The following is a 25,384-nucleotide window of genomic DNA, read 5'->3' as shown; positions in this document are numbered from 1 at the left end:
TGTGTTTCAGCTGGATTATGATGATTAGTGCTGCAATGATTTAATTAGCACCTAATGCTGTAATCAACTGTAAACAATTATTGTTTCTAAACCAAAAAGATCCAAATGTTTGCTGTTAGTCAAAGTCATGCCTCTTAGTAAACTGTAAAAGTGAAATATATATTTCTAGCTATAAAGCTAGACATAACTATTGAACAACACAGCAATTTACAGTTCATATTTAGATAATGATAATTCTTATCACTGGCTTACAGATTATCAATCAGACCTGAGCTTAAAGATTCATCCAGCTAAAATGCGAAAGAAAAATTGGCAATAAGACAGTTTAGAGATACAGTGATAGTATAAAACATTCAAATAAGTTTGGATTTTTAAATAAAAAAATATGTTGTTTCAATTGAATTTTGTGTAAAAACAAAAAAGTGACAGAGCCTTTAGATCAAATTAAATAAAAATGTAAAATATAGTTAAAAATTATGTTTTAGTTCTTTTGATTTGTCTGATTTGATGAATGTAATGTAGCTGTGGACAACATAAGCCCAGTTATTAACATCTAAATGGTGCTTGAAGTAAGCCAACAGGCAGACTTTTATTATGAAAAGCCGAGTAAAGTCCATTCCAGCTCACTTACATAATCAGCTGCACTTATGTTTCCTGAAGCCTGCAAGTATCACGTAGTCAGCTGCTGTCTGTGTTTTCAATCAGAGGTGGGACTCAATCGGAGCAGTGCACTCTGGGAGGCTTGTAGCTCAGGAAGAAAAGCATGCAGTCAATTATTTCAAGAAATGGATGTGAAACTCCAGAGCCAGTGAAAGCCGAAGTGAAAGGTGAGTTTGAACCATTAAAGAGTTTGTAAAATGTTGAGTCTGTTGGTTTAAAGAGTCATTAATAAATTCAGTTTGCTCTTTTGGAAGGTTTCCACCTGAACAAACAAAAAGAAAACACACAGCTCAAAAGGTTAGAATAGGTTTAAATAGACTGTCTGCTGACATTACCAACATACTCTATTGCACCAAGTAGAATGTGACACCGATAAATGCATAGCAAACAGGGAGCAGTGCCAAACTCTGAAGACTTGAACCTCCACTTGTTGCAAGTGTAGGTTTAAGTCTCTGTAGAATAAAGTATTTTCTAGCATCTGCCTCCAGAGTTATAATGTTCATTTGTTGTTATGTTTTGTTTATGTTAAATTAGAAACTTTGCAGCTTTTATTGGTCATATAGAGGAAATCCTGAGTAGATGTTTGTTGTATGTGCTTTGCATGTGTCAGACTGAATGGATGACTCAAGTCATAAGCTTTGTATATATTATTATTATTATTATTATTATTATTATTATTATTATTATTATTATTATTATTATTATTATTATTATTATTATTATTATTTACCTGTTGTGTGGCACTGGAGTTGCTGACCATTTAATGATTATAATCATGGAGTAGTTTATTAGTAGTTACATTTCATTATCCTCCAAAATTACCTCACAGTGAAAATTCTTCAATACAAATGTTCCTTTATATCAATACTTTAACCAGAACCATTTTCCCATTTTATATATAAGAATCATGACTGTGGTATCTTTAAAACATGGATTTATGGAGATATTTAAAGGACACATGGGGCTTTAATTTTGCATAAATTAATTTCCGGTGGATTTGACTTTGCTTCAGTTATCACTCAAATTAGGATTGTGGCCCTCTATCACTTATTTTTACTGAGCTCTTCAGGTTAACAGTTCTTTCTTAACCTAACGTCCATTAAAATTTCAAGTTAGGAGTTTACAACCTTTTGATCACTTCACAGTAATCCAAACCCCAAATGTGTAGTAAGATAAAAAAGTTCCACAACTCCACAATGGACCTTTTGGTTAGATTGCTTTCACAAAGCTTCTGTGTTAAGAATGGATTTAAAGCCCATTAACAGTGGTGTTTGTAACCTTTGACCTGCAGGATCTGTCCCTTCCTGGCTGCAGGGCACCCTGCTGAGGAACGGGCCTGGGCTTTTCTCTGTAGGTAACTCTGAGTACAACCACTGGTTTGACGGCTTGTCGCTCATCCACAGCTTCACCTTCAGCAATGGTCAGACTTTGATAAACCTTCAGCATCATTTAACTGTTGACTGTCAGTTGTCCATGTAACTGCTGAATATGTTCAATGTTCTGATATTGCTATTTCAGGTGAGGTGACTTACAGAAGTAAGTTTCTGAAGAGCGACACCTATAAGAGAAACATCAAGGCAAACAAGATTGTTGTCTCTGAGTTTGGCACCATGATCTACCCTGATCCTTGCAAAAACATCTTCTCCAGGTAAAGCCCATCCAGATCATGATCTTACAGAATATATAATACTCAGATTTCAGATCTTTCTAGTTTCAGTCCAGAACAGACTTAAAAAGCTCAAGTTCAGCCCATTCAGCTTTTGTCCACTCTAGCTTTCTATGTTTAGTAGACATAAGAGATTTTAAATCTGGAACCGAATAGTGTAGTACATCTAAAGTCTCTGCTTCAATTTATCATGGATGGATATCACAGTTCTGTGTTAGTTTACCTAGCATACAACAAGAGCTAAATGGATGGATAGATGGATGGACTGATGGACGGATGGATGAACATAGAAATCTGAATCAAACCTTACAAGTCTTGTATTATTGGTCCATTTGGGGTTTGATGATTTCAGATATGTACAGACCACTTTAAGTAAACTGGGTCAGACTAACCAAGACACTTGAGGTTTTTCTGATGTTTATTTTTTTTAAATCAGAATATCTGCTTCAATTCATCAGTTCATGACAGTGCAAAATGCAATTCTCTGGGCTAGTAAGAGGTTTACTTGCATAACCATTACCTAAAGACGTTTGGTTGATTGGATATTTGTTTTCTTAGGAATGTATACCAATACTGAATTATTTCAGCTGTGTGCCCCAAAAAACCCTTCCACGCTCTCTCACCAGGGCATTCACACACCTCCAGAATGTCATTTCTGACTTTACTGACAACAACTTGATCAACATAATTCGTTATGGTCAGGACTACTACGCTTCCTCCGAGGTCAACTACATAAATCAGATTGACCCTAACACCCTGGAAACTATCGGCAGGGTAAGTTAGTCTGCACATTCTGCCTGGGAACATTTTAAAAAGGTTCAGGTTTTCGTTAATTGGTCCACTGTTGAATACCCAAAGGTAAAAAGTAACTATATGAGTTTCGTTTAGCACCACAGTTGGATATAATGGCAACAAGCATCTCTGTGAAAGATTTGTCCTTCCTCAAATGTACTGCCCTGTATTAATTTCAGAAAAACTACAGGAACCACATTGCCTTGAACCTAGCAACGGCTCATCCACACTACGATGAGGAGGGCAATACGTACAATATGGGGACTGCTATTATTGGTTTTGGCCAGCCAAAATATATGATCTTCAAAGTCCCAGCTGATGCCTCAGGTGTCTGCAGTAATTCATTCTGTCCTGTTTATTTCTGTTCCTAAACTTTAAATCCTCAAGATAAATTATTTAGCAGTAATTAGATATCATTCTGAGAATATAGTAAACCTACGCACAGCAGTAAAGTTACTTATTTGCCATTGTGTGCTCCATGAGCCACGTATTCATTTGATTACAACTTAGGTTTAATTGATTTATGACACCACAATCAGACCTCTCAAAGAAGACAGTTGATATGAACTGTTACACTATCATTTACAAAGTGTGTGTCACAGTAGCTCACTTTATTTTCATTTGCTTCATTTACTTTCATTTACTTCATTAATGATTTTTAAATTATTGGTTCTCCCTTTTTAAAATCAAGAAATGAAGACAAGTGAACAGAGTAACAAGCAATTAAAGTGAAGCTTACAACACTGTGTTGACTGTTTCAGATAAAAATCACAAAAAGTCAGCGCTGAGGAAAGTGCAGCAGATCTGTTCAGTCCCTTTTCGCTCCTCACTTTTTCCAAGCTACTTCCACAGCTTTGGCATGACTGAGAACTACATTGTGTTTGTGGAGCAACCTTTCAAACTGGATATTGTCAAACTTGCCACTGCCTACTTCAGGGGGGTCAACTGGGGAGGCTGCCTCAAATTTGATCAAGATGATATGGTAAGTCTTCCACATTTTTATCAACTCCTAATAGTGAAATTATATATAAGTTGTCATTTAAGCTATTAAGAAAAAATCTACTCAGAGAAAAACAATGTTCCCTCTAATTTTTCATGTGTCTAAACGAACACACTAACTCCCTGAGCGGTCCCTTGGACCACTGTGAGCAACAGCAGACGTGTGCACTGTGGTCACACATGGTTTATTAAAATAATCAAATTACAGTATTACGGTACGATCTTGTCACTGAAGTGGACGCGCAACGGGACATCATAGCGTGGCTCAAGCATGTTCATCATAGTTTAAACCCCTTGTTTTGCACAAGGGAATATGGCCTCCCGTCTGCAGCTAAACACCCCAGTAGCTTTTGTAATAGCTTTAGCCCGGTCGGATTGGGCAGCAAAGGGCTGCTTAAATGCCGCAAACTCCTCTGCTCCTCCACCTGGACCGCTAGCGCTGATCATAACTATGGCTTGACAGACTGCCCACCCACACCATACACATACTTTTTCCCCCTCTTTTTCGAATCTTCATATCACGTGCGTGTCGAACCGTGGAGTGGGATCGGTTCGGATTATGGATCAACCGTGATCCGTTACACCACTAGTTAAAAATAACTTGAACTCCAATTTTGAAAATACAACTTTCTTTTCTTTTATAAAGCTCTGACTTGTATTATGAGTATGAGTCTGTGGTCTGGGAGAGAGTCCTGTAACTCTGTCTGCAAAATACAGTATATAATGACCAATGTTGGGCAATTAATTATATAGTTGTTTTCAAAAAAGTAACTGAGTTTTGCAAACAACAAAGGATTTTGCAGCTGTTTACCTAAAAATGCAGCCAAGGCGGTTTTTTAAATAAACATTTCAAACTATACAGAACAATCAGCTGTTCTGCATCAAATTTGATGCCACACAAATTATTTGTGCCACTCCAACAAATAATTTCTGTCCACTATGAGCTAAAGGAGAAAAACAGCCTGATACCTGCAGGTGTGACAACAGGAGATGTATCACTCCTGTATCACCTGTAACATTCAGCAGTCGCCTCATTGTTCTGACACACACAACAAAAACTACACACACTAACTACACAAGATTTGCGCTAAACGTCGCAAATCTCTCACATCTCAAAACACCGCCGTCACTCCTAAAACTTCCCCCTTCCTAAACAATAAATGCCATGTTGCCATATTATTTTTTTGATTGGTGACATGGTACATTTTCCGACCAACAGGAAAGGCTGGGTTTTTGTTTTTGTTTTTGCTCACAGGCGGAGAGCGCTTTCGAGCGTTTTACTTATAAAACGCTGTTTTTACTGTTTCTTCCCACAGTAAATATAAACAACGATAGTATTCAGGAAGAAAACCAAACATTGCATATACTTTTATCATAACTCTGATTTTACGTGGCCTATCAACACAATTTAAAAACTGGTGTAAAGTCCACATTTTCTCCGTCAATTGTTCCGTCTGTCCTGCTCACATCTCCAATTGTTGTACATGTTGTCATTAACGTGGCTTCACTCCACATCAGCCGCTTTGCTCGCTAAAACACCGGCACATAAGGACGCTGTCATAGCCTGTCAACAACGTTGATTAGCTGCATATGAATGTAAATCGCATTATTGGCTGGACTATGGGATAAGGTGGCATTGTTGTAATCCCATACGGGAGCAGCCAGTCACTCACTGACTAACACTGCAAAACAGAATTGTTAAAGTTTTAATTTTAATTTCAATTCAGGTAGATTTTTTTTTTTTTTTGGTGCGCAATGCAGATTTTCTGTGCGCAGAGACCGTGTCAGCAGTGCGCAATTGCGAATGCGCGCAGCTTAGAGGAACATTGGAGAAAAACTACACCGACAGTATATACTGATTATTTGTGGGATTCCACCTGGCTCTCTCCTTGGCCCTTCACATTTGTAGTTTAAGGTGCAATGTTGGTTCTCTGTGCCACTGTGGGCACCAGAACAAATTGAAAAACATGAAATGTTACATACCATCACTCTGTTAAAGCATGCTGCCTCCTTAAAACCAAGCAGAAACGTCTGGGCTGAAAAATGAAGCCAGTGGTGAAGTACAAAAAATTTCAGATCTTCTTTTTGCAGATCTATTCTAACCAACCAAATAATTGCATGCACTGCCATCAAAAATAGAACAGGCAACAGTGTACTACAAAAGTACGCTGCACAAAAGCACCACTAACATAGTATAAAATGATTTATACAAATTTAAATCATCTTAAGATATGAAATAACATAGAATAGAAGCGATACTGCAAATACCGAGTTTGTCATTTTCTATTTTGCTGGATTTACTTATTATGTAAAACTAGACTCTGATTTAAATTTTCCACAACAAGAAATTGCTCATTGCTGATTTGAAGTCTCCCAAGAAACCAAAAAACAATGGATTAGTACATTTGTGGTTGTAACAGGTATTTGAGGTTTTCCGTAATACTGTTACCTGTTTTCTTTTCCAGACTTTTTTTCATATCATCAATAGAAAAACAGGAAAGGAAATCTCCACATGTTTTCATGCCGATGCCCTGGTGGTTTTTCACCACATCAACGCCTATGAGGATGACGGCCATGTGGTGTTTGACCTGATCAGCTACAAGGACAGCAACCTGTACAACATGTTCTACCTGGAGAACATCAAAAAAGAGACTAGCAACTTCATCCAGAGCCATAAGAGCTTCTCCCCACCATCCTGCCAAAGATTTGTTATTCCGCTCAACATCAACAAGGTATAGTTAGTATTTAGTGAAGATTCACTCACACTTACATTCTATTTCATGAATAAATAACAATGTACCTGTTCTTCAGGAGTTTCCCAGTGGATCTAATCTGGTAACTCTGACTGACACAACGGCTCAGGCAATTTTGCAGGAGGACGGATCAATCTATTGTCAGCCAGACACCCTTTTTATAGGTTAGTCATCCACAAAGTGACTGTCATTAAACGCTGTCTGATCCACCTAACGAGTCTGATTCCTCTTGAAGGTTTGGAGCTGCCTGGGATCAACTACAAATTCAACGCTAAAAAGTACAGATATTTCTATGGGTCCAGGCTAGAGTGGTCTCCTCATCCCAACAAGGTGAAGCAACATTATTGATTATCGATTTATTAAATCAATTACATTGCTTTTGGGGCGAACAATTATACATACATGAACCACATTTCCATGTAGTTAACATTGGACACCAAATGTGATTTTTTTCCTAAACATTTATCCTTCGATCTTCTGCTTCTTATTGGGGCCTGGGTCATAAGGGTAGAAGTCTAAGCAGTTGAGCTCTCGCTCTACTGGCCACTACCTTCATCCTTCCTAGGGGGAATATCAAGCTTTTTCCACACCAGCTGAGAGAAATATTCTCTCCAGCACGACCTGGTTCTGCCTGCTGGTCTATTCCAAGTTGGGCATGCACCTAGAAGCTTTTTTGCCCAGGATGCATGACTAAACCACCTCAATTAGTTCCTTTTAATGTGGGCATCCAAGCTCCCCACTCTTTCTGAGGGTGAGCTCAGTTGTCACTTGGAGGAAGCTCATTTCAAATAATCAAGCTTTTAAATTGTCAAAATGCATCCATAAAGCATCTGAAAATGAAATTTCATGGTAATAATGAAGCAGCTAGTCTAAGACATGAACCCCAAAGTCCTGAGTTTGACCAGTTTTACGCCTGAAAAAATAATGGTCTGGATTTTGTTTTTAAGTAGGATTCCCTTAAGATCAACTTGTGTAAAATGCAAAGCCAGAGACAAAGCATTAACCAGCTCCTTCTTCCAGCCTTAAATGACCTATATGCAAGCAGGACAAGACAAGCAAAACATTTTAATAAGCATTCAAATGAATTAAAGCAAGGTCCCTCCAATTTAAATGTACCCAATTTCATGGATTAATTATGGTCCAGGCCTCCATTTCAACATCGGAAACAGGGGGATGGGGGTGGGGGCAGCTTTGGGTAAAGTTTTGTAAGTTTTGTAGGAAAATTGAATTGAATATCAGTCAGTAACACAAATTCTGTTTCTTTACATGAAAACGACAATAGGTATCTTCAAGTGCTAGAAACAACTACGACGCTGGCTGTATTTTATGCACTATAACTTCCACAGATGCACATATGAGGATGAACAATCTTAATCTTAATCTTAGACTAATCAAACTAAATCATTCAGTCAGCATTTTCAAACAAATAAAGTGAAAACGTCAGTTACTGTTGGCCTAGTATGGTGCTGAATACTCAAATCTGTGAGGACAGTGAATGCCTGAACCAAAATTAGGATGATCTATTCTAAGGTTGTTGAGGTCTGCTACTTTAACACTATGACCCAACAGATCGCCAAGTTTGACATCGTTGAAAGGAAGCACGTTGAATGGGTGCAGAAAGACTGCTATCCTTCAGAGCCAGTGTTCGTCGCATCTCCCGGAGCTGTGGAGGAAGATGATGGTGAGAGCTACGCTGTCAAGCACACAAACTTATATATTTAGAAACCACAATAATGGTTGATGTGCATAGAGCAAAATGTGTATTTCCATTGTATTTTTTCCTTATCCAGGAGTCATCCTGTCATCCATTGTTTCTGCGGATCCCAGCATTTCTCCGTTCATGCTCGTGCTCGATGCCAAAACGTTTAAGGAGATCGCCCGAGCCTCCATCCCCACCACTGTCCACATGGACCTCCACGGACTTTTCATTCCTGCTGCTGATTCATCATAGAATTGAATCTTTTAAGTAAAGTAGACAATGAAGTCAAACTTATTTTTAAAAAACCTTTTAAGCAATGTCCAGTGTTAACAGTGGACACAAAAAATCTACTGTTACTCGCTTTACCTTTGCTAATCTTAAAGCACTTTAAAAGACAGATTTAGGGGAATGTATAGCATTAAAAATTAAAATGAAGTGAGATCAGCAATGTTTGAAAATCTCATTATAGCTGCACAAAGTTTCCACCTCAGTCACGTGTAGAAACTTTTATGGTAAGTTAACATTTTTCTTTATTTCCAGAGATTTTATTTTGTAACATAAAAATGTTGAGAAATTAAGCATAAAACACAATTACTTTAATACATAAAAGCTCTAACTACTCAACTTTTAGACTAAGATATGTCTTCTCATGCAAACAACAAACTTACTGTTTGCTGCCCTAATTTAAAACCTAATGACCCGAGGGGTCTCAAGAGAAAATGGCTACTGTGTGTTATGTTGTTATGATGTCCCAAATGAACCAACACGAGATACTCGTCAGACCCCAAATATTGCCCTGTGGTTGGGTGCCCCCACCAATCAGTCAAGTTTTCCTCCATGTTTCCTTTTGAGGTGTTATTTCCTATTCTTCGTCGAAATCAAGAGTCTAAGGATGGAGGCTTTTGTTGGCTGTACAGATTTGTATTTTGTGATACAGAGCTATATAAATAAACTAATCTGACTTAAATGTAAGTTATTTTGTCTTTTTTTCCTTCTGCTGTGTTTCCATATTATTTATGCATGACCATATTTTGATATTTGCCAATACAGTTGATCATGATTGAACAGTAAGTTATAGTCACAACAGCACCCGATGCTTCACTTATTGATAATGTGGTGAACTGTACAATAGAGATGCTTCAAACAAAATTCCAGTCAGGAGCTCGGCACAATTTCAAACTGGTAGAGAAATCAGCTCCTGAGTTATGGTGCAGATTGATATCAAGGATGGTAGAACGGATTCATCCTTGAGTTTGACATAAGAACTAAATTACTCACTATTCACTATATAATGGACTATTTAGTGACTTTGACATTTTGTGGTACTGCCTGAATATAAAGAGAGTTTTACTATAGTTTATATCCAACGATCACTTTATTTGGTGTACTGCAGTTGCTACAGATTTTTTTCAGCTATTCATCCATGATGCAAATCTCCCGTTCCAACACATCCCAAAGATGCTCTGATGGTTGTAGAGGCCATTTGAGTAGAATGAAGTCCTTGTCGTGTTCAAGAAACCAGTTTGAGATGATTTGAGCTTTGTGCTATCATGCTGGAAGAAGCCATACAGGGATGGACATGGTCAGCAAAAAATATTCACGTAGGCTGTGGTGTTTAGAAAAAGTGCCAAGGAAATAACCCCATGCCATTATACCACCACCACCAGTCTGAACCTTTGATATAAGGAAGGACGGATCCATGCTTCCATATTGCTCAAATTCTAACCCTGCCATCTGAATCTCACAGCAGCGTGTCTCATCAGAGCAGGCAACAGTTTTTCCAGTCTTTTATTGTGGAATTTTTGTAAGCCTATGTGAAACTGTAGCTTCAGTTTCCTCTTCCTAGCTGACAGGAATGGCACCCAATCTGTTGATGTGCATTCAGAAATGCTCTTCTGTATTCTCCTTCTTCTGCTACCTTGGATGTGATCAGTGATTACTTGAGTTACTACTGTCTCCCTATTAGCTCCAAGGGGATTGACCAGTCCATCCATTCGCTTCCGCTTATCCTTTTCAGGGTCGCTGGAGCCTATCCCAGCTATCATCGGGCGGGGGGGGGGGCACACCCTGGACATGTCGCCAGTCTGTCGCAGGGCCAACACACAGGGACAGACAACCATTCGCACTCACATTCACTCCTAGTGGCAATTTGGATTTTCCAATTAACCTATCCCCACAAGCTGCATGTCTTTGGACAGTGGGAGGAAGCCGGAGTACCCGGAGGGAACCCACGCAAACACGGGGAGAACATGCAAACTCCACACAGAAAGACCCCGGCCTGATGTTGGAATTGAACTCAGGACCTTCTTGCTGTGCGGCAACAGTGCTAACCGGGATTGACCAGTCTCGTCCAAATTCTTTCATCAACAAAGCATTTTTCTCATTTTCAGCAAGTCGTTTTGAACATGTCTACATGCCTAAATGCAATTAGTTGCAGCCAACTGATTGGCTGATTTGTATTAACAAACTGTTGAAGTGGCTGGTGAGTGTATTATTGTTGTCTCTCACCAACAAACAGAAGATCATGTATGATGTTAGCAAGTTTACTGTCAATATTTTTGCTAACGTTAGCCAGTTAGCTGTAACACAATTTGACAATTGTTGGTTAGTAAATTTACCAGCCAGATGACTGACACTCATGCCACTTAACATTTAATTTACTCACAACCACAAACACCTTGTTTATCACAATAATAATATAACAGGTATTTTTTTGTGAAGACTGAATGAAAAATAGACTTCAGGAAAATGAAAACATTTGCAATAATGATACTTCCATTGTGACTATTATAAATAGATTGTAAACATTAATTTTGATTCTTTCATTAGCATACTTACTTGTTTAAGAGTACAACATTAGAAGTGTTTTAATTGAACAGGACGAGCCCTGATTTAGACATGGTGGCCTGCCCTGTTACAAGCATTCATGCTTCCATTGGTTCATTATGTGTTAATTCTTTTGGTCATCTCTGGGTGTTTTATATGCGGTGGCAGCTGAAACAAATTAAATGCAGGGACTTTTTTCCCCTCCTGGGTGCTTTGTCTTTGTTATGGTCAGTTTTTCTTTCAGAGGTAGATATATTTTTATTTTCATTCCCTCACCTTCATTTCAAGTTTCAGCAATTGCTCTCCAGGAATTTGACAGTTTTGAATCCTTATTTTGATGCTATAATTGTTACTCTATATGCTGGAGAATGATTGATCCTCTCACTGATCAATTCAAAAACTGCAGTAAAAAAAAAAAAAAAAGGAAATGCACAGAAGACAGATGGCACTGAACAGGTGTATAGTTACAGTTTCAGGAAGGTGCACATCAGGTTATACCGTGAGGTTTCAGAGGGGTTCCCAGTTATGACATCGCTACAATGTACATTTCCTGCTGAAGCATAAACCCTCAGTAACTCACTGGAAATGTGACTGCTTGGCTAGCAGCACAAGTTTGTAAATGTTTTCAACCATTCAAACCTCTGACCACTTGTGAGGCTAATAAGTCACCATCTACAGTGAAAACAATCACACATAAAACACAAAACAGTGCAACAATAATTTCAATACCCGATAAAGATCAGCTGCTTTTAGTTAGCTAGCACTGAGTTAGTTCCGACACCACTGGTACTAATTAAGCGTCCACTCCAAGATAAAGACCACTGAAGTAGGATGTACACCAGCCTTCGTGCAACTTTTTAACCATTAGTTAGAATATACGATCAGAAAAGTCCCACGTATCAAACTTGTACACTTATATTAAGAATGTTCTGCAAACAATACAGCATCATTTTGAAAGGAAAACAACAGTATTTTTAATTCTAATAATTATTTTTAATTACTTTATTTTGGCATCAGCAGACTTCCATATAGACAGATTTGTATCTTTAGTGTTTGTGGCACACATGAACCGAAAACTCTGCATGTTTCGTCAGAATCATGGGAATTTATTACATCAGCAGTTGCAGCAAAAACAGTTTAAAATCTGTCATTCACCCCATCATCCCACGCCACCCTGGCCTCCCAACATGGCCGCCGAGCAGGACAGCAAAGAGAAAGTCAACTCTTCAATGTCTGTAAAGTCGGCGCCGTCCTCACTGATGCTGAAAGAAGAAACAGAAAAACTGTTTCCCTTTTGAGGCCTGGCGCTGCACAGCACAATCCCACAATGCACCTGTTCAGGTGGCACATCAGCCTCATTAAGCTCGTGAGCCTCAGTCTGGGTAAGAAGGGGCGGAGCCTGGGATACGAAGCAGCAGCCACATATCAGAGCAGACAACAAGAAGGAAAAAAAACCAAAAACGTTGATGCTGAAGAACAGGCACGTTGGAATACTGTGTGTGTGTGTGTGTGTGTGTGTGTGTGTGTGTGTGTGTGTGTGTGTTATGTCTAAACTATCACTGTTTACAACAGTGGAAAAAACTGTTCGTTTCTCACAGAAAAACACTGTCACGTCTTTTATCTGCTTTTTTTTCTCTTTTCAATTTTTTCTCTTTGTTCCTCCGTTGGTCGCTGCCGCTGCCTTGTCGTCTAATGGAGGAAGAGCGAGTGTGTGTTTTTGTAGTTCAGGTCCCTCAGATGATCTCAAAGGTCTTCTTCAGCTCCATGATCAACTGCCAATCAGATTTCTGCATCTCGTCTCTGAACCAGTTCTTCAGAGCGTCGATGGACGCCCGTGTGATCTGAAACAAAAACAAAGAGGTTGTTAAAATAACCAGAAACAGCCTTTCATTCTTTGCTCTAAAAGCTCTGAGCCCACATTTAAGTTCGCCTGCTGCTACAACCATTTTTTGACAGTAAAACCAAAGAGAAATTAAAGTGAACACAACGTAAAACTAGTTTAAACACAGTTGAAAAGCAGCACCAGGTTTTATTTCACTGTCTGGACGTCTCTGCTTTTGTTGTACAGAAAACAGAAAGACTACATGAAATTCTTGGCCTGACTAACTCGAAAGACACGAAGATATTCTTACCCTTCCTCTCCTTCTTTCCCCTTATTTAGCCTCTATTTAGGCTCGTTATTTCTTCCTTGCTTTTCTGTCTCCTCTTCCTAACACTGCTACCTGGACACTGACTGAAATCGACCTTTTAGCGGCGGAGTGAACAGCAGTGCTCACGGTAATTGTGATTTTTATGAAGCCTCTCGTCTAACGTTCTTCTGTTCCTCCTTTAAGGGCGTGTCCTCACCTTGCTGACGATGATGTCTGTGGCTTCAAAATGGCGCCCGTACATCTTTGGCGACTCTCCTGGGATTGGCTCAATCTTGATGCAGATCTCCTGGCCCTTCTTGGCACTGTCAACGGGCTTGTGATTTATCTCGATGCTGGTGACCACACCGATGTCCACAAACTGACATGTGAACACAAAGGGTTAGTTTACAGTTCATTTTATAATTCACACAAACATCCACAGAGACTGTAAGCGGGTCTTACCGCTTTGCTGGGGACGCAGAGGGGCGTTCCCTGTTTCAGGACTCCAGCCTCCACTGTGACCCCCATCACGATGGGATCTCGGGAGTTAAAGATGAACTGAGGAAGAACTCGCAGCTTCACTGGGAACACGGCAACATGCCTGATGACACAGATAAAAAACACATTAACCTTCGAACAACCCATAAGTTAAATTAATCGATCACAGTCACATTGTTACTGAAGCCTAATTATCACACTGGTCTGCTCCATTTTCAGCGGCACGCTGGAAGAATGTGAAAATAAATCAAGAGCATCATCTGCATATAAACTGACTTTTACAACCAATAATAACAAATAGAATCATCTACAAATGTATTATAGATCATTAAAAACACATAACAAAACACAGGGTTAGTTAAACAGAAGTTATTCTGTGAAAGGACACCATCATATATTTGCATATATACAAAAAAGGCTTATTAGCTGCAATGGACAAATAAAAGCCTTTTGGAGTCTCCATCACTATGTTATAGTATGTTGCTTGTTATTCCAGTCAATAAAAAGTCAAAAACAACCAAAGAAATCTGAACAATTAACACAAACGTGAGCTTTTCTTACCTAAACTCGTCCTGTTTGGCCTTCTTGTAGTCTTCTCTGTACTTGGTGAAAGCATCAAATAGGTGGTAGATGATTTCAGCAGAGAAGATGCGAACTCCCAGACTGTCAGCCATCTCCTGACTCTCCCGCTCCACCTTCACATCGAAGGCCAGGATCACAGCGTACCTGCCAACACCAACCCCCCAAAATTCTGTCACATCTACAGGTTCTACACCAGTGCTCCACCAGTACTAATTTCAACAGAGATACAAGGACGTCTGTGAAATGTATTCAGATTATTTTTTTTTTTGGTCATAAAATATTTTAATAGTTGTCCCAAATATTTTTAAATTAAAATTAGCCAGATATTTGTGGGTGCAGATTCTACAGTGTTTCTGCACTAACTAACTTGTGTTCATTTTGGCTGAGTGTGTTTATACTGTGACGCACTGCGGGTCGTGCTCCAACATGGTTGACGCCTTCATCACATCCTTCTTATGAACTGGGCCAATGTTAATGCCAGCGTACTGCAGGGACACACACACAGAGTTCAAAGGTCAAGGACTGTTAGTTTCTACTTCCTGTAGTTTTTCAAAATAAGAGCTCTCAGCTGTACTGTCAGGTACTTACGGGGACTTTGGATGTCCGCAGGAACTCGAGCAGAGCCTCCAGCGATCCCAGCGTCGATGCCTGGACGTAAACACCTTTCTCCTCCAGTTTGATGGAGCTCAGAGTCTGCTTAAGCTCTCGCACCAGTTCATCCTGAAAACCAGCACGTGTAAGCAAACCGGGAGTCTTACAGGACCAGTTCAGTCCTAGTCTTGGAGTTTAACTTGGACTAAAGGGAAAAGCACTGTTACCCTTAGGACGGGGATCTCGTCATCCTTGTGAGCCACCAGCAGGGGGAGCCCGGCCAACGTCTTCTCCAAGTCTTTCCCCAGAATCTTCACTCCCTGAGCCGTCGACACTTCCTTGTGCTTCTCGTACTGGTTCTGCACACGACAACCAATCAACACGTCAACCACATTTATGAAGTCCAAAAAGCAGAGACTATGGCCATGAAAATGCATCTTTTCTTCTCAGTTTTGTCCTCCCGTCCACACGCCGTTTTGGCGTCGCAGTGTGGACAGCGAACCCGGAGCCTTTTCGAAAATGATGACACATTTTAGTCATGTGACCAATTACGCTAAGATAGCGGAGGGCATTATACAGCAGTTGTTTTGTTTGCTCTGAATCTTGACAGCCCTATTAAAGATTAATATCAGTCTGTACATGCTCCAGATGGCTTTTCTTCAAATTCTTTAACTCTCACTCGCTTTTGCAACTTTGTACTTTTGTGTTACTCGCAGCAACAACTCCACCTCATTGTTAGTCCATTTAAAAAACTCAACATTCTGCTGCAACGTTTCAAAGAACCGGAAAGTAAAGAAACGGCAGGCAGAAATGAGGCAGGTCGAATCTTCTTGCGCTTCACGCATGCGCAGTACAGGAACGTAAGCGTGTTCGGGCGTTTCAATGTGGACGCACAACTCTGTGAAAACAACTGAAAACGCTTTTTCAGATGAAAACGCCGTTTTCAAATCTATCCGGGCTGGTGTGGACGTAGCCTATGAGTAGAAGTGAATTCATGTCTAATGATAAAGTGCACTTCTCCATCATTCACCACCACTAAAGCTTGATCTTGTTTCTTCACACATAGTCCCTCATGCTGAGTTTGGTAAACCTGAGTGCTTAAAAACATTAATAAGAACAATGAAGTGTAAAAACAATTAAAACCAGGATGGTTTTTTGGATTGCAGAACATACTTGACTTGTCTTTTTTTTTTTTTTTAGACAAATGTCAAAAAGACATGTTTATGCTGAAAAACAATGCATATGTACAAGAAGTTAGAGCTCCATAATGAAATCCTCGAGCTTTGGCTGCTCTTGTTTTTCTTTGTTCTCTTTCATTTTTTATTTAAATAAATAATTAAAAGTGATTAAAACTCTCAATGTGAGAGAATAAACAAAGCTCTGCTGGAAATTTACAGCACAGTCTTATTTCTGACAGGAAAAGGCCGCAGGCTGACTTAGATGAACAAGCCTTCAATGAGAGGCATTTGATGCACTTGGAAAAACAACAACAGTGTGTATAGTTGGTCTTCTGCAGTAAAGGCAAAGACTGTGTGACCTAATCTGACATATGACGTGTGTGTATGCAGTCATTAAAAACCATTTCTTAACAAAAGTGTGCATTTTGCATGAGTTAATGTGACCCCATTAGTAAAACTCACCATATAACTCACTTCTCATTCCTCAATCTTTTAGATTTAGAGGAAAATATAACAACTATTATTGTGAGCAATTTTATTTAGGATTAGTCTGTACATTTTTTCCGGAGCTGTTTGTCAGAGAAAAGTTTCCCACGGTCCAGGATAACGTTTTTAAATCAGCGTTAAGTTTTTGTTTTTAGTTTTAAAGAAAAATCTTTTACGAACGCCAAACAATTTTTTGTGCGTTTAGTTTTATATCAAATATGAAAAATAATCACACAAAGACTGAACAAATGCGGAGAAACAAATGTATAATGTGCCAGCAGGGGGAGCCCCATCATCATATATCAAAGGAATCCACATCCTATTCATGGTTTGTACTGGTCAATGAAAACAAAGAAATAAAAATAAAAAGTCCTAAATCTGAGGAATAAATCAAATAAGGACAAAGCAGGCCCTTCATAGAAATGACCCAGTCGAACCACACATCTTTTCTAAAGCCGACATTTTTCCCCAGTTTTTATTTTATTTATTTATTTTTAAACGTTGACTGTGTTACTTAAATTCCTTTTTTAATGCTTTTAATATAAAGCGCTTTGTCTGGGAAAGTGTCACACAAATCGTTATCTGCTAAATAATTAACTACAGTCACCTCCCTCATATACACGTGAGGGAAGCTGCATGAAACAGATACAAGCAGCTCTTTTTGTTGAACTGACTGCTTTAAACACCATCAGTAATTTAACTCAAAGCCATTATAGTAAAAAATCTTCCCGCTACATCTGAGCCAGATACATGTTTAAAAGCTGCTCTAACAAAATTTTAGACATGTTTACCTTCACTCGGAGTTCCTTCAGTGGAGGTGGCAGCAACAACCCCCTGATCTGCGTGACGATGGGCCCTTCCACCCCTGGTACGATGATGGTCTCTCCTTCCCGCAGACGACCGTTAATCAGGATGACATCTATCGTTGTTCCCATACCGGGCAGCGCTTTTACCTAAACACACAAAGATCACATGAAGTTAGTGTCTGGACGGTGGAGGAATGGAAAAAGTAGAGACAACAGATAAAATTGAACTCACCTCCATGACCTGAGCTCGCAGCTCGTCACAGTGCGCTAACCGCCGGGCCAACATTGTTTGGGTGAGCTCGACCAATAGGGCGATGAGGTTCCCCATACCATCACCACTGTGGGCTGACGTAGGAACCAACGATACAAATGTACGGGGGTCCTTATTCTCATAAAACAAGGCGGCGTTAAGACCCTGAGGACAAACAGCACACAGAAAACAAAGTTCAGGGAAACTGAGCTTGATGTCGTCTTTGGTGTTCCTCAAGCCTCAATGCTGGATGCTATAAACTACAAAATGTTACTTCAGACTGTGAAAAAGATTACTATATGATGCAGCTTCTCAACTTTTTAGGGAGACTTTATAATATAATAAAACTTGCTGAGAAGCTTATTTTGTTGAATAAAAACAGTAAAAATCTTTTGTTTTACCCATTTGAATAACATTTTGATTATATTTAATTATAAGTAGGATAATATTCTAAGTAGTGAGTATATATTACATACAGTATATACATAAATACAAAATAGATACTAAGTATATTATGTATTTTCTTGTCTAACTCACGCTCTTTAATGAAACATTAGAAACACTTGCTATTGGACTGTTATCATCTGAAATTGAATGGAAGTAAATGGCACAATGACCATAATGAATAAGTATTTCTCATTGTTGTGCTGTGATTGGCTGATAAATGATGATGTAATGCTCAACACCTGTTGTGCGAACTCCACAATGATGGCCTTGGCTCTTTCGTCAAACTCGTCTTTTGTGTTCTTCTTCTGCTTCTTTAGTGTAGCCACGACATCGGTTTCTGGACTCTTCTTCCAGTCGTAGAGGCGGTCGATCTGGTAACGGCAATAAAAAAAATAAAAAAAATCAATCTCAAAAAATTTGCAAGAGAAGAAGAAAAAGGTGAGGCTGATGTCGAGGAGCTGGCAGACCTTGTTGAGGGCAACGATGAAGGGGCACTTCTTCTCCTTCAGCAGGTTGATGGACTCCAGCGTCTGAGGCTCCAAGCCGTGCATGATGTCCACCACCAGGATGGCGATGTCGCACAGTGAACTGCCTCTGTTCCTCAGGTTACTGCAGAGAGAGAGGTCAGTTAGTGACAGACAGAATCAGGTGAGTGAGACAGGCAAGTCAGGAGAGACGGGCGTTACCTAAAGGACTCGTGTCCAGGTGTGTCGATGATCAGCATGCCAGGGATTTTGATGCTTTCTTTGTTGAACTGCACAAACATCACAGGGGTTAATACACAGTAACCATAAACACAGTTTATTCATCGTTCAGAGTGAGATGGCATACGTTTTTAGCCATCTTTGTCTGCTCCTCGATGGTCTCCTTCGGGACGTTTGTGGCGCCGATCTGCTGAGTGATTCCTCCGGCCTCGCCATCCTGAACGTGGGTGTGTCGGAGCTGCACGCAAACAACAAAACAAACAACAATAAGTAAACGTTGTATCGTCAGTAACAGTTGGTAAAAATTCTGTAAGCAGAGAGTAAACGTCACCTTGTCCAGGATCTTGGTCTTGCCGGTGTCGACGTGTCCGAGCACACACACCACTGGTGCCCTCAGCGTTTCCAAGTCGATGTTCTTCATGTTCTCCGCTCGGCGTTTCTAAGGAGACAAACAGAACCTGTCAGTCAGAGATGGGTATAGAGAGAGATCCTGTCACTCCCCCTGATTTTGCAGTGTCTCTCACCTCTATCCTCCTCTTGGCGCGGTCGTACAGTCGCTCCTCTTTCGTCCTGCCATCATCGTCCTCGCTCTCGCTGCTTTCATCCTCGCTCGGCGCCCTCCTCTTACCCTGGCTTGCGACCGTTGGCTTCTCCACTTCAGCTTCTTCCTCACTGTCCTCATCGTCTTCATCTTCCTCCTCGTCATCATCATCCTCATCCTCTTCTTCCTCCTCCTCTTCATCCTCACTAGCGGCAGGCTGAGGAGCAGCAATGTCCTCCTTCACCTCAATGTGGACTTTTTTCAGCTCTGAAAGGTGACAGATGGAAGTTTTAATTCTTCTGCTATAACATTTAATGCTTCAGTTCGGTTTTGTCTTAAGTTTAACATGTTTGTCTAAAATGAATGTTGTCATAGTGAAACAGACCGAGCTCTACCATCACGTGACTGGTCAATGCCAGCAAACGCCCCCCCCCCCCAAAAAAAAACAACAACACAGGCCTTGCCCATATGTTTTTAATATTGAAAGTCTTAAGTCCAACAAGCCTAGTGCTTGAACAGAACTCTCAGTCTAGTCAGACAAAAAAATAAAGAAGGCTAGTCTGTGCCAATGAAAGTACATCCTTAGTTTAATCAGTACCAAACAACAGTACTTGCCTCGGTTAGTTGGTAATGAGCAGAAAGAACTTGTCTAAGTCTGGTCAGTACCAAACAGAAACACCTCAATCAGTAAGTGCTGATAAAAGTATACACGATTCTCTCCAAGTCTATTCAATACCAAAACACCTCAGGCTTAGTCTAGCCATAAGTAGGAAAAAACACACAATTAGTCTAGCCTTTCCAAAAAAAACCCCAAAAAAACAACACACACACACACACACACAAAAAGGGGGGATACTAAGTCTTTACCAAAAGAGCCTGTTTTAGTACGACCATTTTTGCTACTGAAAAACATCACACATGCCTAACCCATACTATAAAACAGCTTGCACATGCTTTTGTGATACCAAAAGGGCACACCTAACACACACCAAGCTTAGACCTACTTTGCTGTTTAAGAAACACATATGTGACATGCCTAGTTGGTACTAAAACAAGCACAAATCTAAGCCATGCCTTTCGGGTACTAAAACAAGCATTTGCCTGCACAGCACAGTTTCAGTACCTGCTTCTCGTCGTGTCCTGCTGAGCCCCATTTTCCTTTCTTTTTATTCATGAAATAAAAGCAACATATAAAGAATTTAGTTCCCTCAAAGCCAACAGTCACACATGCTACAGCTGCTTTTTGGACTTCAGTATATCCTGCCACGGACATTTTAACTCAAAAGGCTGGGAATCGAACCACCGACCCTCTGACTGGAGGTGAAACTGTCTTTTTTTCCCTGCAGTGTTTTTCTCCCCTTCTTTACTAGATGTGAAAACAGAGGAAAGAATCTAATCATTTCAGGTGACCAAGGCTCTCACCTTTCTCCTCGTCACTGGCAATGGCCTCCCAGTTATCCACAGCAGCTTCTGGCTTCACCTCTAAACACAGAGACAGAACAGAAACAAGTTAACTTCTGTTCAGCGCAATAAAACACCACCCTGATACCTCCACTTCACACCTGCAGCTCTTACCTGGTTCTGCAGGCGGTGCCTCAGCCTCTGTTTCCATTGCAACTGGCTCTGGAGTCTCTGAAGTCGGCGAGGTCACTTCTGATGTTTCTGGGAAGGGGAATGACAAAATTATTTTTATTATATGACCAGCAGGAGGACTGTAGCGTCTCTCGGCTGGTGCGAGCAGCAGCGCTGTACCTTCAGGAGTCTGGGTGGTGGGCTTCTTCCTCCTCTTGTCTCCATAAACAGGTTTCTTCTTTTGCACCTCTTTGTCTCTGGATGGCACATCAACACCTGCACACACAGAATCATATTAGCTGTACAGAGCTGACTGTACTGGAATGACTGCATTATACTTCTGTAACCCTCCTTAGCGCCCCTCCCAGTCTGTCCTGCTCATAGCACCCACCCTGAGCCTGCAGCAACATGAGCGTGGCCTCAGCACGAGCTCGAGCTTCCTTCTGGGCCTTCGTCAGCAGCTTCCCCTCCTTCTTCAGGCGCTCCTTCCTCTCCTTCTCCTTCTGCTTCTTCTTCTCCTTGCGCTCCTGCTCCAGGCGCTCCTACAAGGGCAGCAAAACCGATGCCACAGCGATTCGCGATGAGACGACAGGAAAGACAAAAGTGAAGAAGAACAAGAAGGAGGTGGTGGAGCTTTGTGTTTTACCTTTTCCTGCCTCTCCTTCTCCAGCTCCTCCAGCCTCCTCTGCCGCTCCTCCTCCTCTTTCTTGGCTCGCTCCTCCTCCTGCAAAAACAGTTTAATCATTTTCAGATATCAAGCACCCATCCCATCATGATCTCCATGACTACGTCTCCCACAATGCCCCACCTCCTTCATCTTGGCCAGGGCCTCCTGCATGGCCTTCACTGTGGCCTTGCTAGGTCCCTTCTTCTTCTTGTCTTCATCCTTGTCTTTCTCTCCTTTCTTCTTCTTCTTGTCTTTCTTCTTTTTGTCGCCCTCCGGCTCCTCTGCAGAAGGAGAAGAAACCCGTCACACTGAATGGCATCACACGATTTCTTGTTTTTCCTGATAATAACTTACCCTCTGCTGCTGGCTCTGCCCCTTCCTGTTCTTCCAACACTGCTGCAGGAGGCGCATTTTGTGGAGGTGCAGACTCAGTCTTCTTCTCTGGCTCTTTCTTTGGCTCCACACTGCCCTCCTTCTCCTTCTGCTTCTTCTGCTTCATCCTCTCCTCCTCTTTCTTTTTCCTCTCCCTCTCCTTCTTCTCTGCTTTCTTCTGTGCAGCCGTCTTGATTTTGAAGGTGCCATCGTCCTCCTGCTGCTCCTCCTCGTCTTCGCTCTCGGCCTTCAAAGGCTTCCCTTTCTTCTTCTTCTTGTCTCTCCTGGAGGTGAACTCCTCATCGTCTTCGGAGTCATCCTTTCCAACGCTGCCTCCTTCTTCTCCTTTCCTCATACCTTTGTCCTGGTCCTCCTCCTCGTCGGACACTGAAGGTTTTTTGCCTCCTTTCTTTCCTCCTTTGGTCTTCAGGCGAGACTGTGAGCTGCTGTCATCGTCAGATTCTGAAGCAGGAGTAGGAGGTGGGGCCTGGAGGAGCAAAGAATAGAAATTTAGACACTTTCTAAAGAGTCTGTGCTCTTATTTCTATGATATGACGTTTATGTTCATTATTTCACCTTCTTCTTCTCCTTTTGTTCTCCGTTCCTTTCTCCATCAACATGACCTTCAGCATCATCACCCTCCTCATCCTCGGGGCTGGCTCCGCCCTTCTTTCCTTTTCTGGTCTTCTTCTTCTCCGGTTTAGGGGGCTCGAAACTCTCTACTTCTTCTGTGATGTCCGTTTTCTGCACAGAGAGAGATTCTTTGTATCAGAACAAATCTTCAAACTCTCTGACTGAAAAAGCATTTTTTAGCTGAAGTGCCCCTCGGATGCGTTTACCTTCCCCTTTCCTCCTGTGCTCTCGAGCGATAACTCCTCGAGCTCCTTCATGATGTCATCCTCACTGGAAGAGGAGGAAAGAACTGTTTTAGGAAATTTCAAAGCAGTAAGCTTGATTAAAATAAAAACGATCAGGAAGAATGTCTCACTCAAAGTCATCTTTCTTCCCTGCTTTCTTCTTCTTCTTTCCCTTTGGCTCTTTGGAAGCTCCGGCTCCTTCGATCTCCGCCGCCAGAGCGTCGATGTCATCTTTGGCACTGAGCACAGATTTGAAAAACGGTCAGAGCACGAGAGTGACACCCGCCTGAAACCTGGTCAGACACTGAGAACACGGCTGCGGGAGGAGACCGAGTTAGACTGTGTTTCTCTTTGTGTCAGAAGAATGTGAATGTGAAGAGCTGCTGACTCCTCATTTCCTTTCATTTCCCATCAGCCCTCTGAGGCACAGCGAGCACAGAGCGACAGCAGTGCTGTAACCACGGATTGCGTTCCCTCAAGTCACTGTAAATCAAATATCATCTGGCTTCAGACTCACAAAGGAAGACATCTAATCTGCTCTGTGAAACTGAAGATGAAGTATGGCAACAACAAACCGCTGATTTATCAATTACATCTGAGATTTTCTGGCATTTTAGATCAAACTTTCAAAGTTTAAATTCATCTACAAAGTGAGCTGGAGGCACATTTGGATTACTGAGTAGGCCTCAAAAAGCTGCACACACAGACTGTTAATATGTTGTGAGGGAAAACCTTAGAAGAGAGTTCATAAAGAGACAAAGTGTGCAGAAAAAGATGCACAGATGCACAAAAAGGTAAAACAAAAATTACAAAGGAACCAAACGTTAAATGCAAAGTTTAAAAAAAAAAAAAAGAAAAACCCTCCTCAAGAATGAAGAAAAATGGAAAAAGTTATGACGAGAAACTTTAAGGAAAAACTAGAAAAAATGAAGTATAAAAAAAATAATGGTAACGTGCACAAATAGCGAGTAAAGAGTCATAAACAAAGACGAAACACAAACAAATAAAACGAAACAAACAAACATAAAACCTGCAAAGGTGTAAGGAGAAGTTCAAAAACACAGACAGTAAAAATCAGCAGACAAGAAACTACAAATGAATTTAATATAAGTTTTTGCTAGAAGCTGCATTACTACCTCAATACGCTTTAACACAGAAAACAATAATATTAAAACCCAACATCTGGCAGGAGTTTCATGCTCCATCTGTGACGTCAGTGTTTGCATCATCACTCCCGTTATATCTATATTTGAGTTAAATGTTTATTTCAGCTATTTAGTGTGAGTTTCCCTCCCTGAGCCGTTTAATCTGATCAGAGCGTTTCTCGTGCAACGGTGTCCATGGAGGGTTAAAACCAGTTTGAAGCCTCTCGACTATTATTAGTGCATTATTAGTATTGATTATAAATGAAAGATTAGGTGATCGGGTTCATCAGCGTACCAAAACCCGATCAAACTTTCCTTTCACGAGCAGGTGATCGCTCCCAGACTGTGGCGTGTCTGTACCTGCCTGCTCTGTTTATATTTACTATAATCACGTTTTAGAGTTTACTCGTCAATAAAGGAGCAACAGCAGCACATCTGTGCTGTACCTGGGGATAGCCGTGACCGCAGCGGCTCAGGTGATTCAGCCAGGCTTGCGTCACCGAGCAGGTCTTTGCTCACAGGTGATGTGTCTCCGTTACAGCAACTGCAGGCCGCCTCTTAGAGCAGCCGGCTCTGAGGCGGCTAACGCGGACACATGTGGCTCCCGTGAGCCCCGCAGCTGGCGGCGGGAGGCCTACCCAGGCCTAGGGTAACCCGGATTCGCCCGTGTCAGCCCGCCTGCTGTTCTGTAATTCTCCTTAAGCCACATTCAGGCTGTTTAAAGCTTCGCTGCCTCACTCCCTCACAGACTCGTGGTTAGCATCCGCTAGCATGGCTAGCCATTAAGCTAACAGTGTAAGCAGCGGGAAAACGGGCCAGTCTGGGGGTGTTCACGGGCCGGGAGAGCCCCGATGGGGCTCGGTGTCAGTGCGGACCAGTGATGTTTATCGGTAGCCGGTGCGCTCCCTACCTGTCCTCTCCGGATTTCTTCTGTTTCTTCCCCATCTTGAAGCTTCAGGTCTCCGCTTACTTTGCTCTGTGTTGGCCGACGCACACGACGACTCACAGCGGGCAAAGATCTCCTATTGTCCGCGAGGAGGGGCCACTCCGCTCCTCCACCTCTAATGCCATACATCCTAGGGTGACCAACCGTCCTCTTTTTGCACTTGTTGACTTGTAAAAGCTTCTATGACATTTTTTATTTCACCTTTTATTAATCGCACA

The 25,384-nt window shown here is 41.2% G+C and overlaps 2 protein-coding genes across 3 annotated transcripts; one reads left to right on the top strand and one right to left on the bottom strand.

Annotated features, from left to right (window-relative positions):
- The first annotated feature begins 668 nt into the window (after window positions 1-668).
- bco1l (beta-carotene oxygenase 1, like) lies at window positions 669-9,525 on the top strand. Its single transcript, XM_005932763.2, has 11 exons — window positions 669-827; window positions 1,952-2,080; window positions 2,179-2,308; window positions 2,953-3,100; window positions 3,298-3,445; window positions 3,880-4,100; window positions 6,583-6,849; window positions 6,929-7,034; window positions 7,106-7,200; window positions 8,440-8,551; window positions 8,661-9,525. Exons 1-11 carry the CDS (start codon window positions 764-766, stop codon window positions 8,819-8,821), a joined length of 1,581 nt encoding a protein of 526 aa, XP_005932825.1. The 5' UTR covers window positions 669-763; the 3' UTR covers window positions 8,822-9,525.
- A 2,841-nt stretch (window positions 9,526-12,366) lies between these two features.
- On the bottom strand, window positions 12,367-25,264 carry eif5b (eukaryotic translation initiation factor 5B). Of its 2 annotated transcripts, XM_005932761.2 has the most exons (27): window positions 25,131-25,264; window positions 23,207-23,314; window positions 23,058-23,121; window positions 22,795-22,962; window positions 22,201-22,705; window positions 21,988-22,127; window positions 21,826-21,903; window positions 21,571-21,721; window positions 21,360-21,455; window positions 21,183-21,269; window positions 21,030-21,089; window positions 20,731-20,769; window positions 19,591-19,874; window positions 19,398-19,505; window positions 19,194-19,304; window positions 19,049-19,116; window positions 18,830-18,971; window positions 18,602-18,733; window positions 17,898-18,080; window positions 17,651-17,812; window positions 15,423-15,554; window positions 15,193-15,324; window positions 15,013-15,089; window positions 14,584-14,748; window positions 13,987-14,125; window positions 13,742-13,903; window positions 12,367-13,236 (listed from the first exon to the last, which is right to left on the bottom strand). In XM_005932761.2, the coding sequence occupies exons 1-27, from the start codon at window positions 25,163-25,165 to the stop codon at window positions 13,129-13,131; spliced, it is 3,636 nt and encodes a 1,211-aa protein (XP_005932823.1). In that variant the 5' UTR covers window positions 25,166-25,264; the 3' UTR covers window positions 12,367-13,128. The 2 variants fall into 2 exon arrangements, with proteins under 2 accessions (XP_005932823.1, XP_005932824.1); XM_005932762.2 differs by lacking the exon at window positions 20,731-20,769 and having other exon boundaries at window positions 25,131-25,263.
- Window positions 25,265-25,384: the final 120 nt, after the last annotated feature.

Source organism: Haplochromis burtoni, unplaced genomic scaffold (assembly GCF_018398535.1).
Source record: "Haplochromis burtoni strain Fernald_Lab_line unplaced genomic scaffold, NCSU_Asbu1 Contig_157, whole genome shotgun sequence".
In the NCBI taxonomy this organism is placed as follows: domain Eukaryota; kingdom Metazoa; phylum Chordata; class Actinopteri; order Cichliformes; family Cichlidae; genus Haplochromis; species Haplochromis burtoni.
This window is presented reverse-complemented; position numbering and strand designations above follow the sequence as displayed.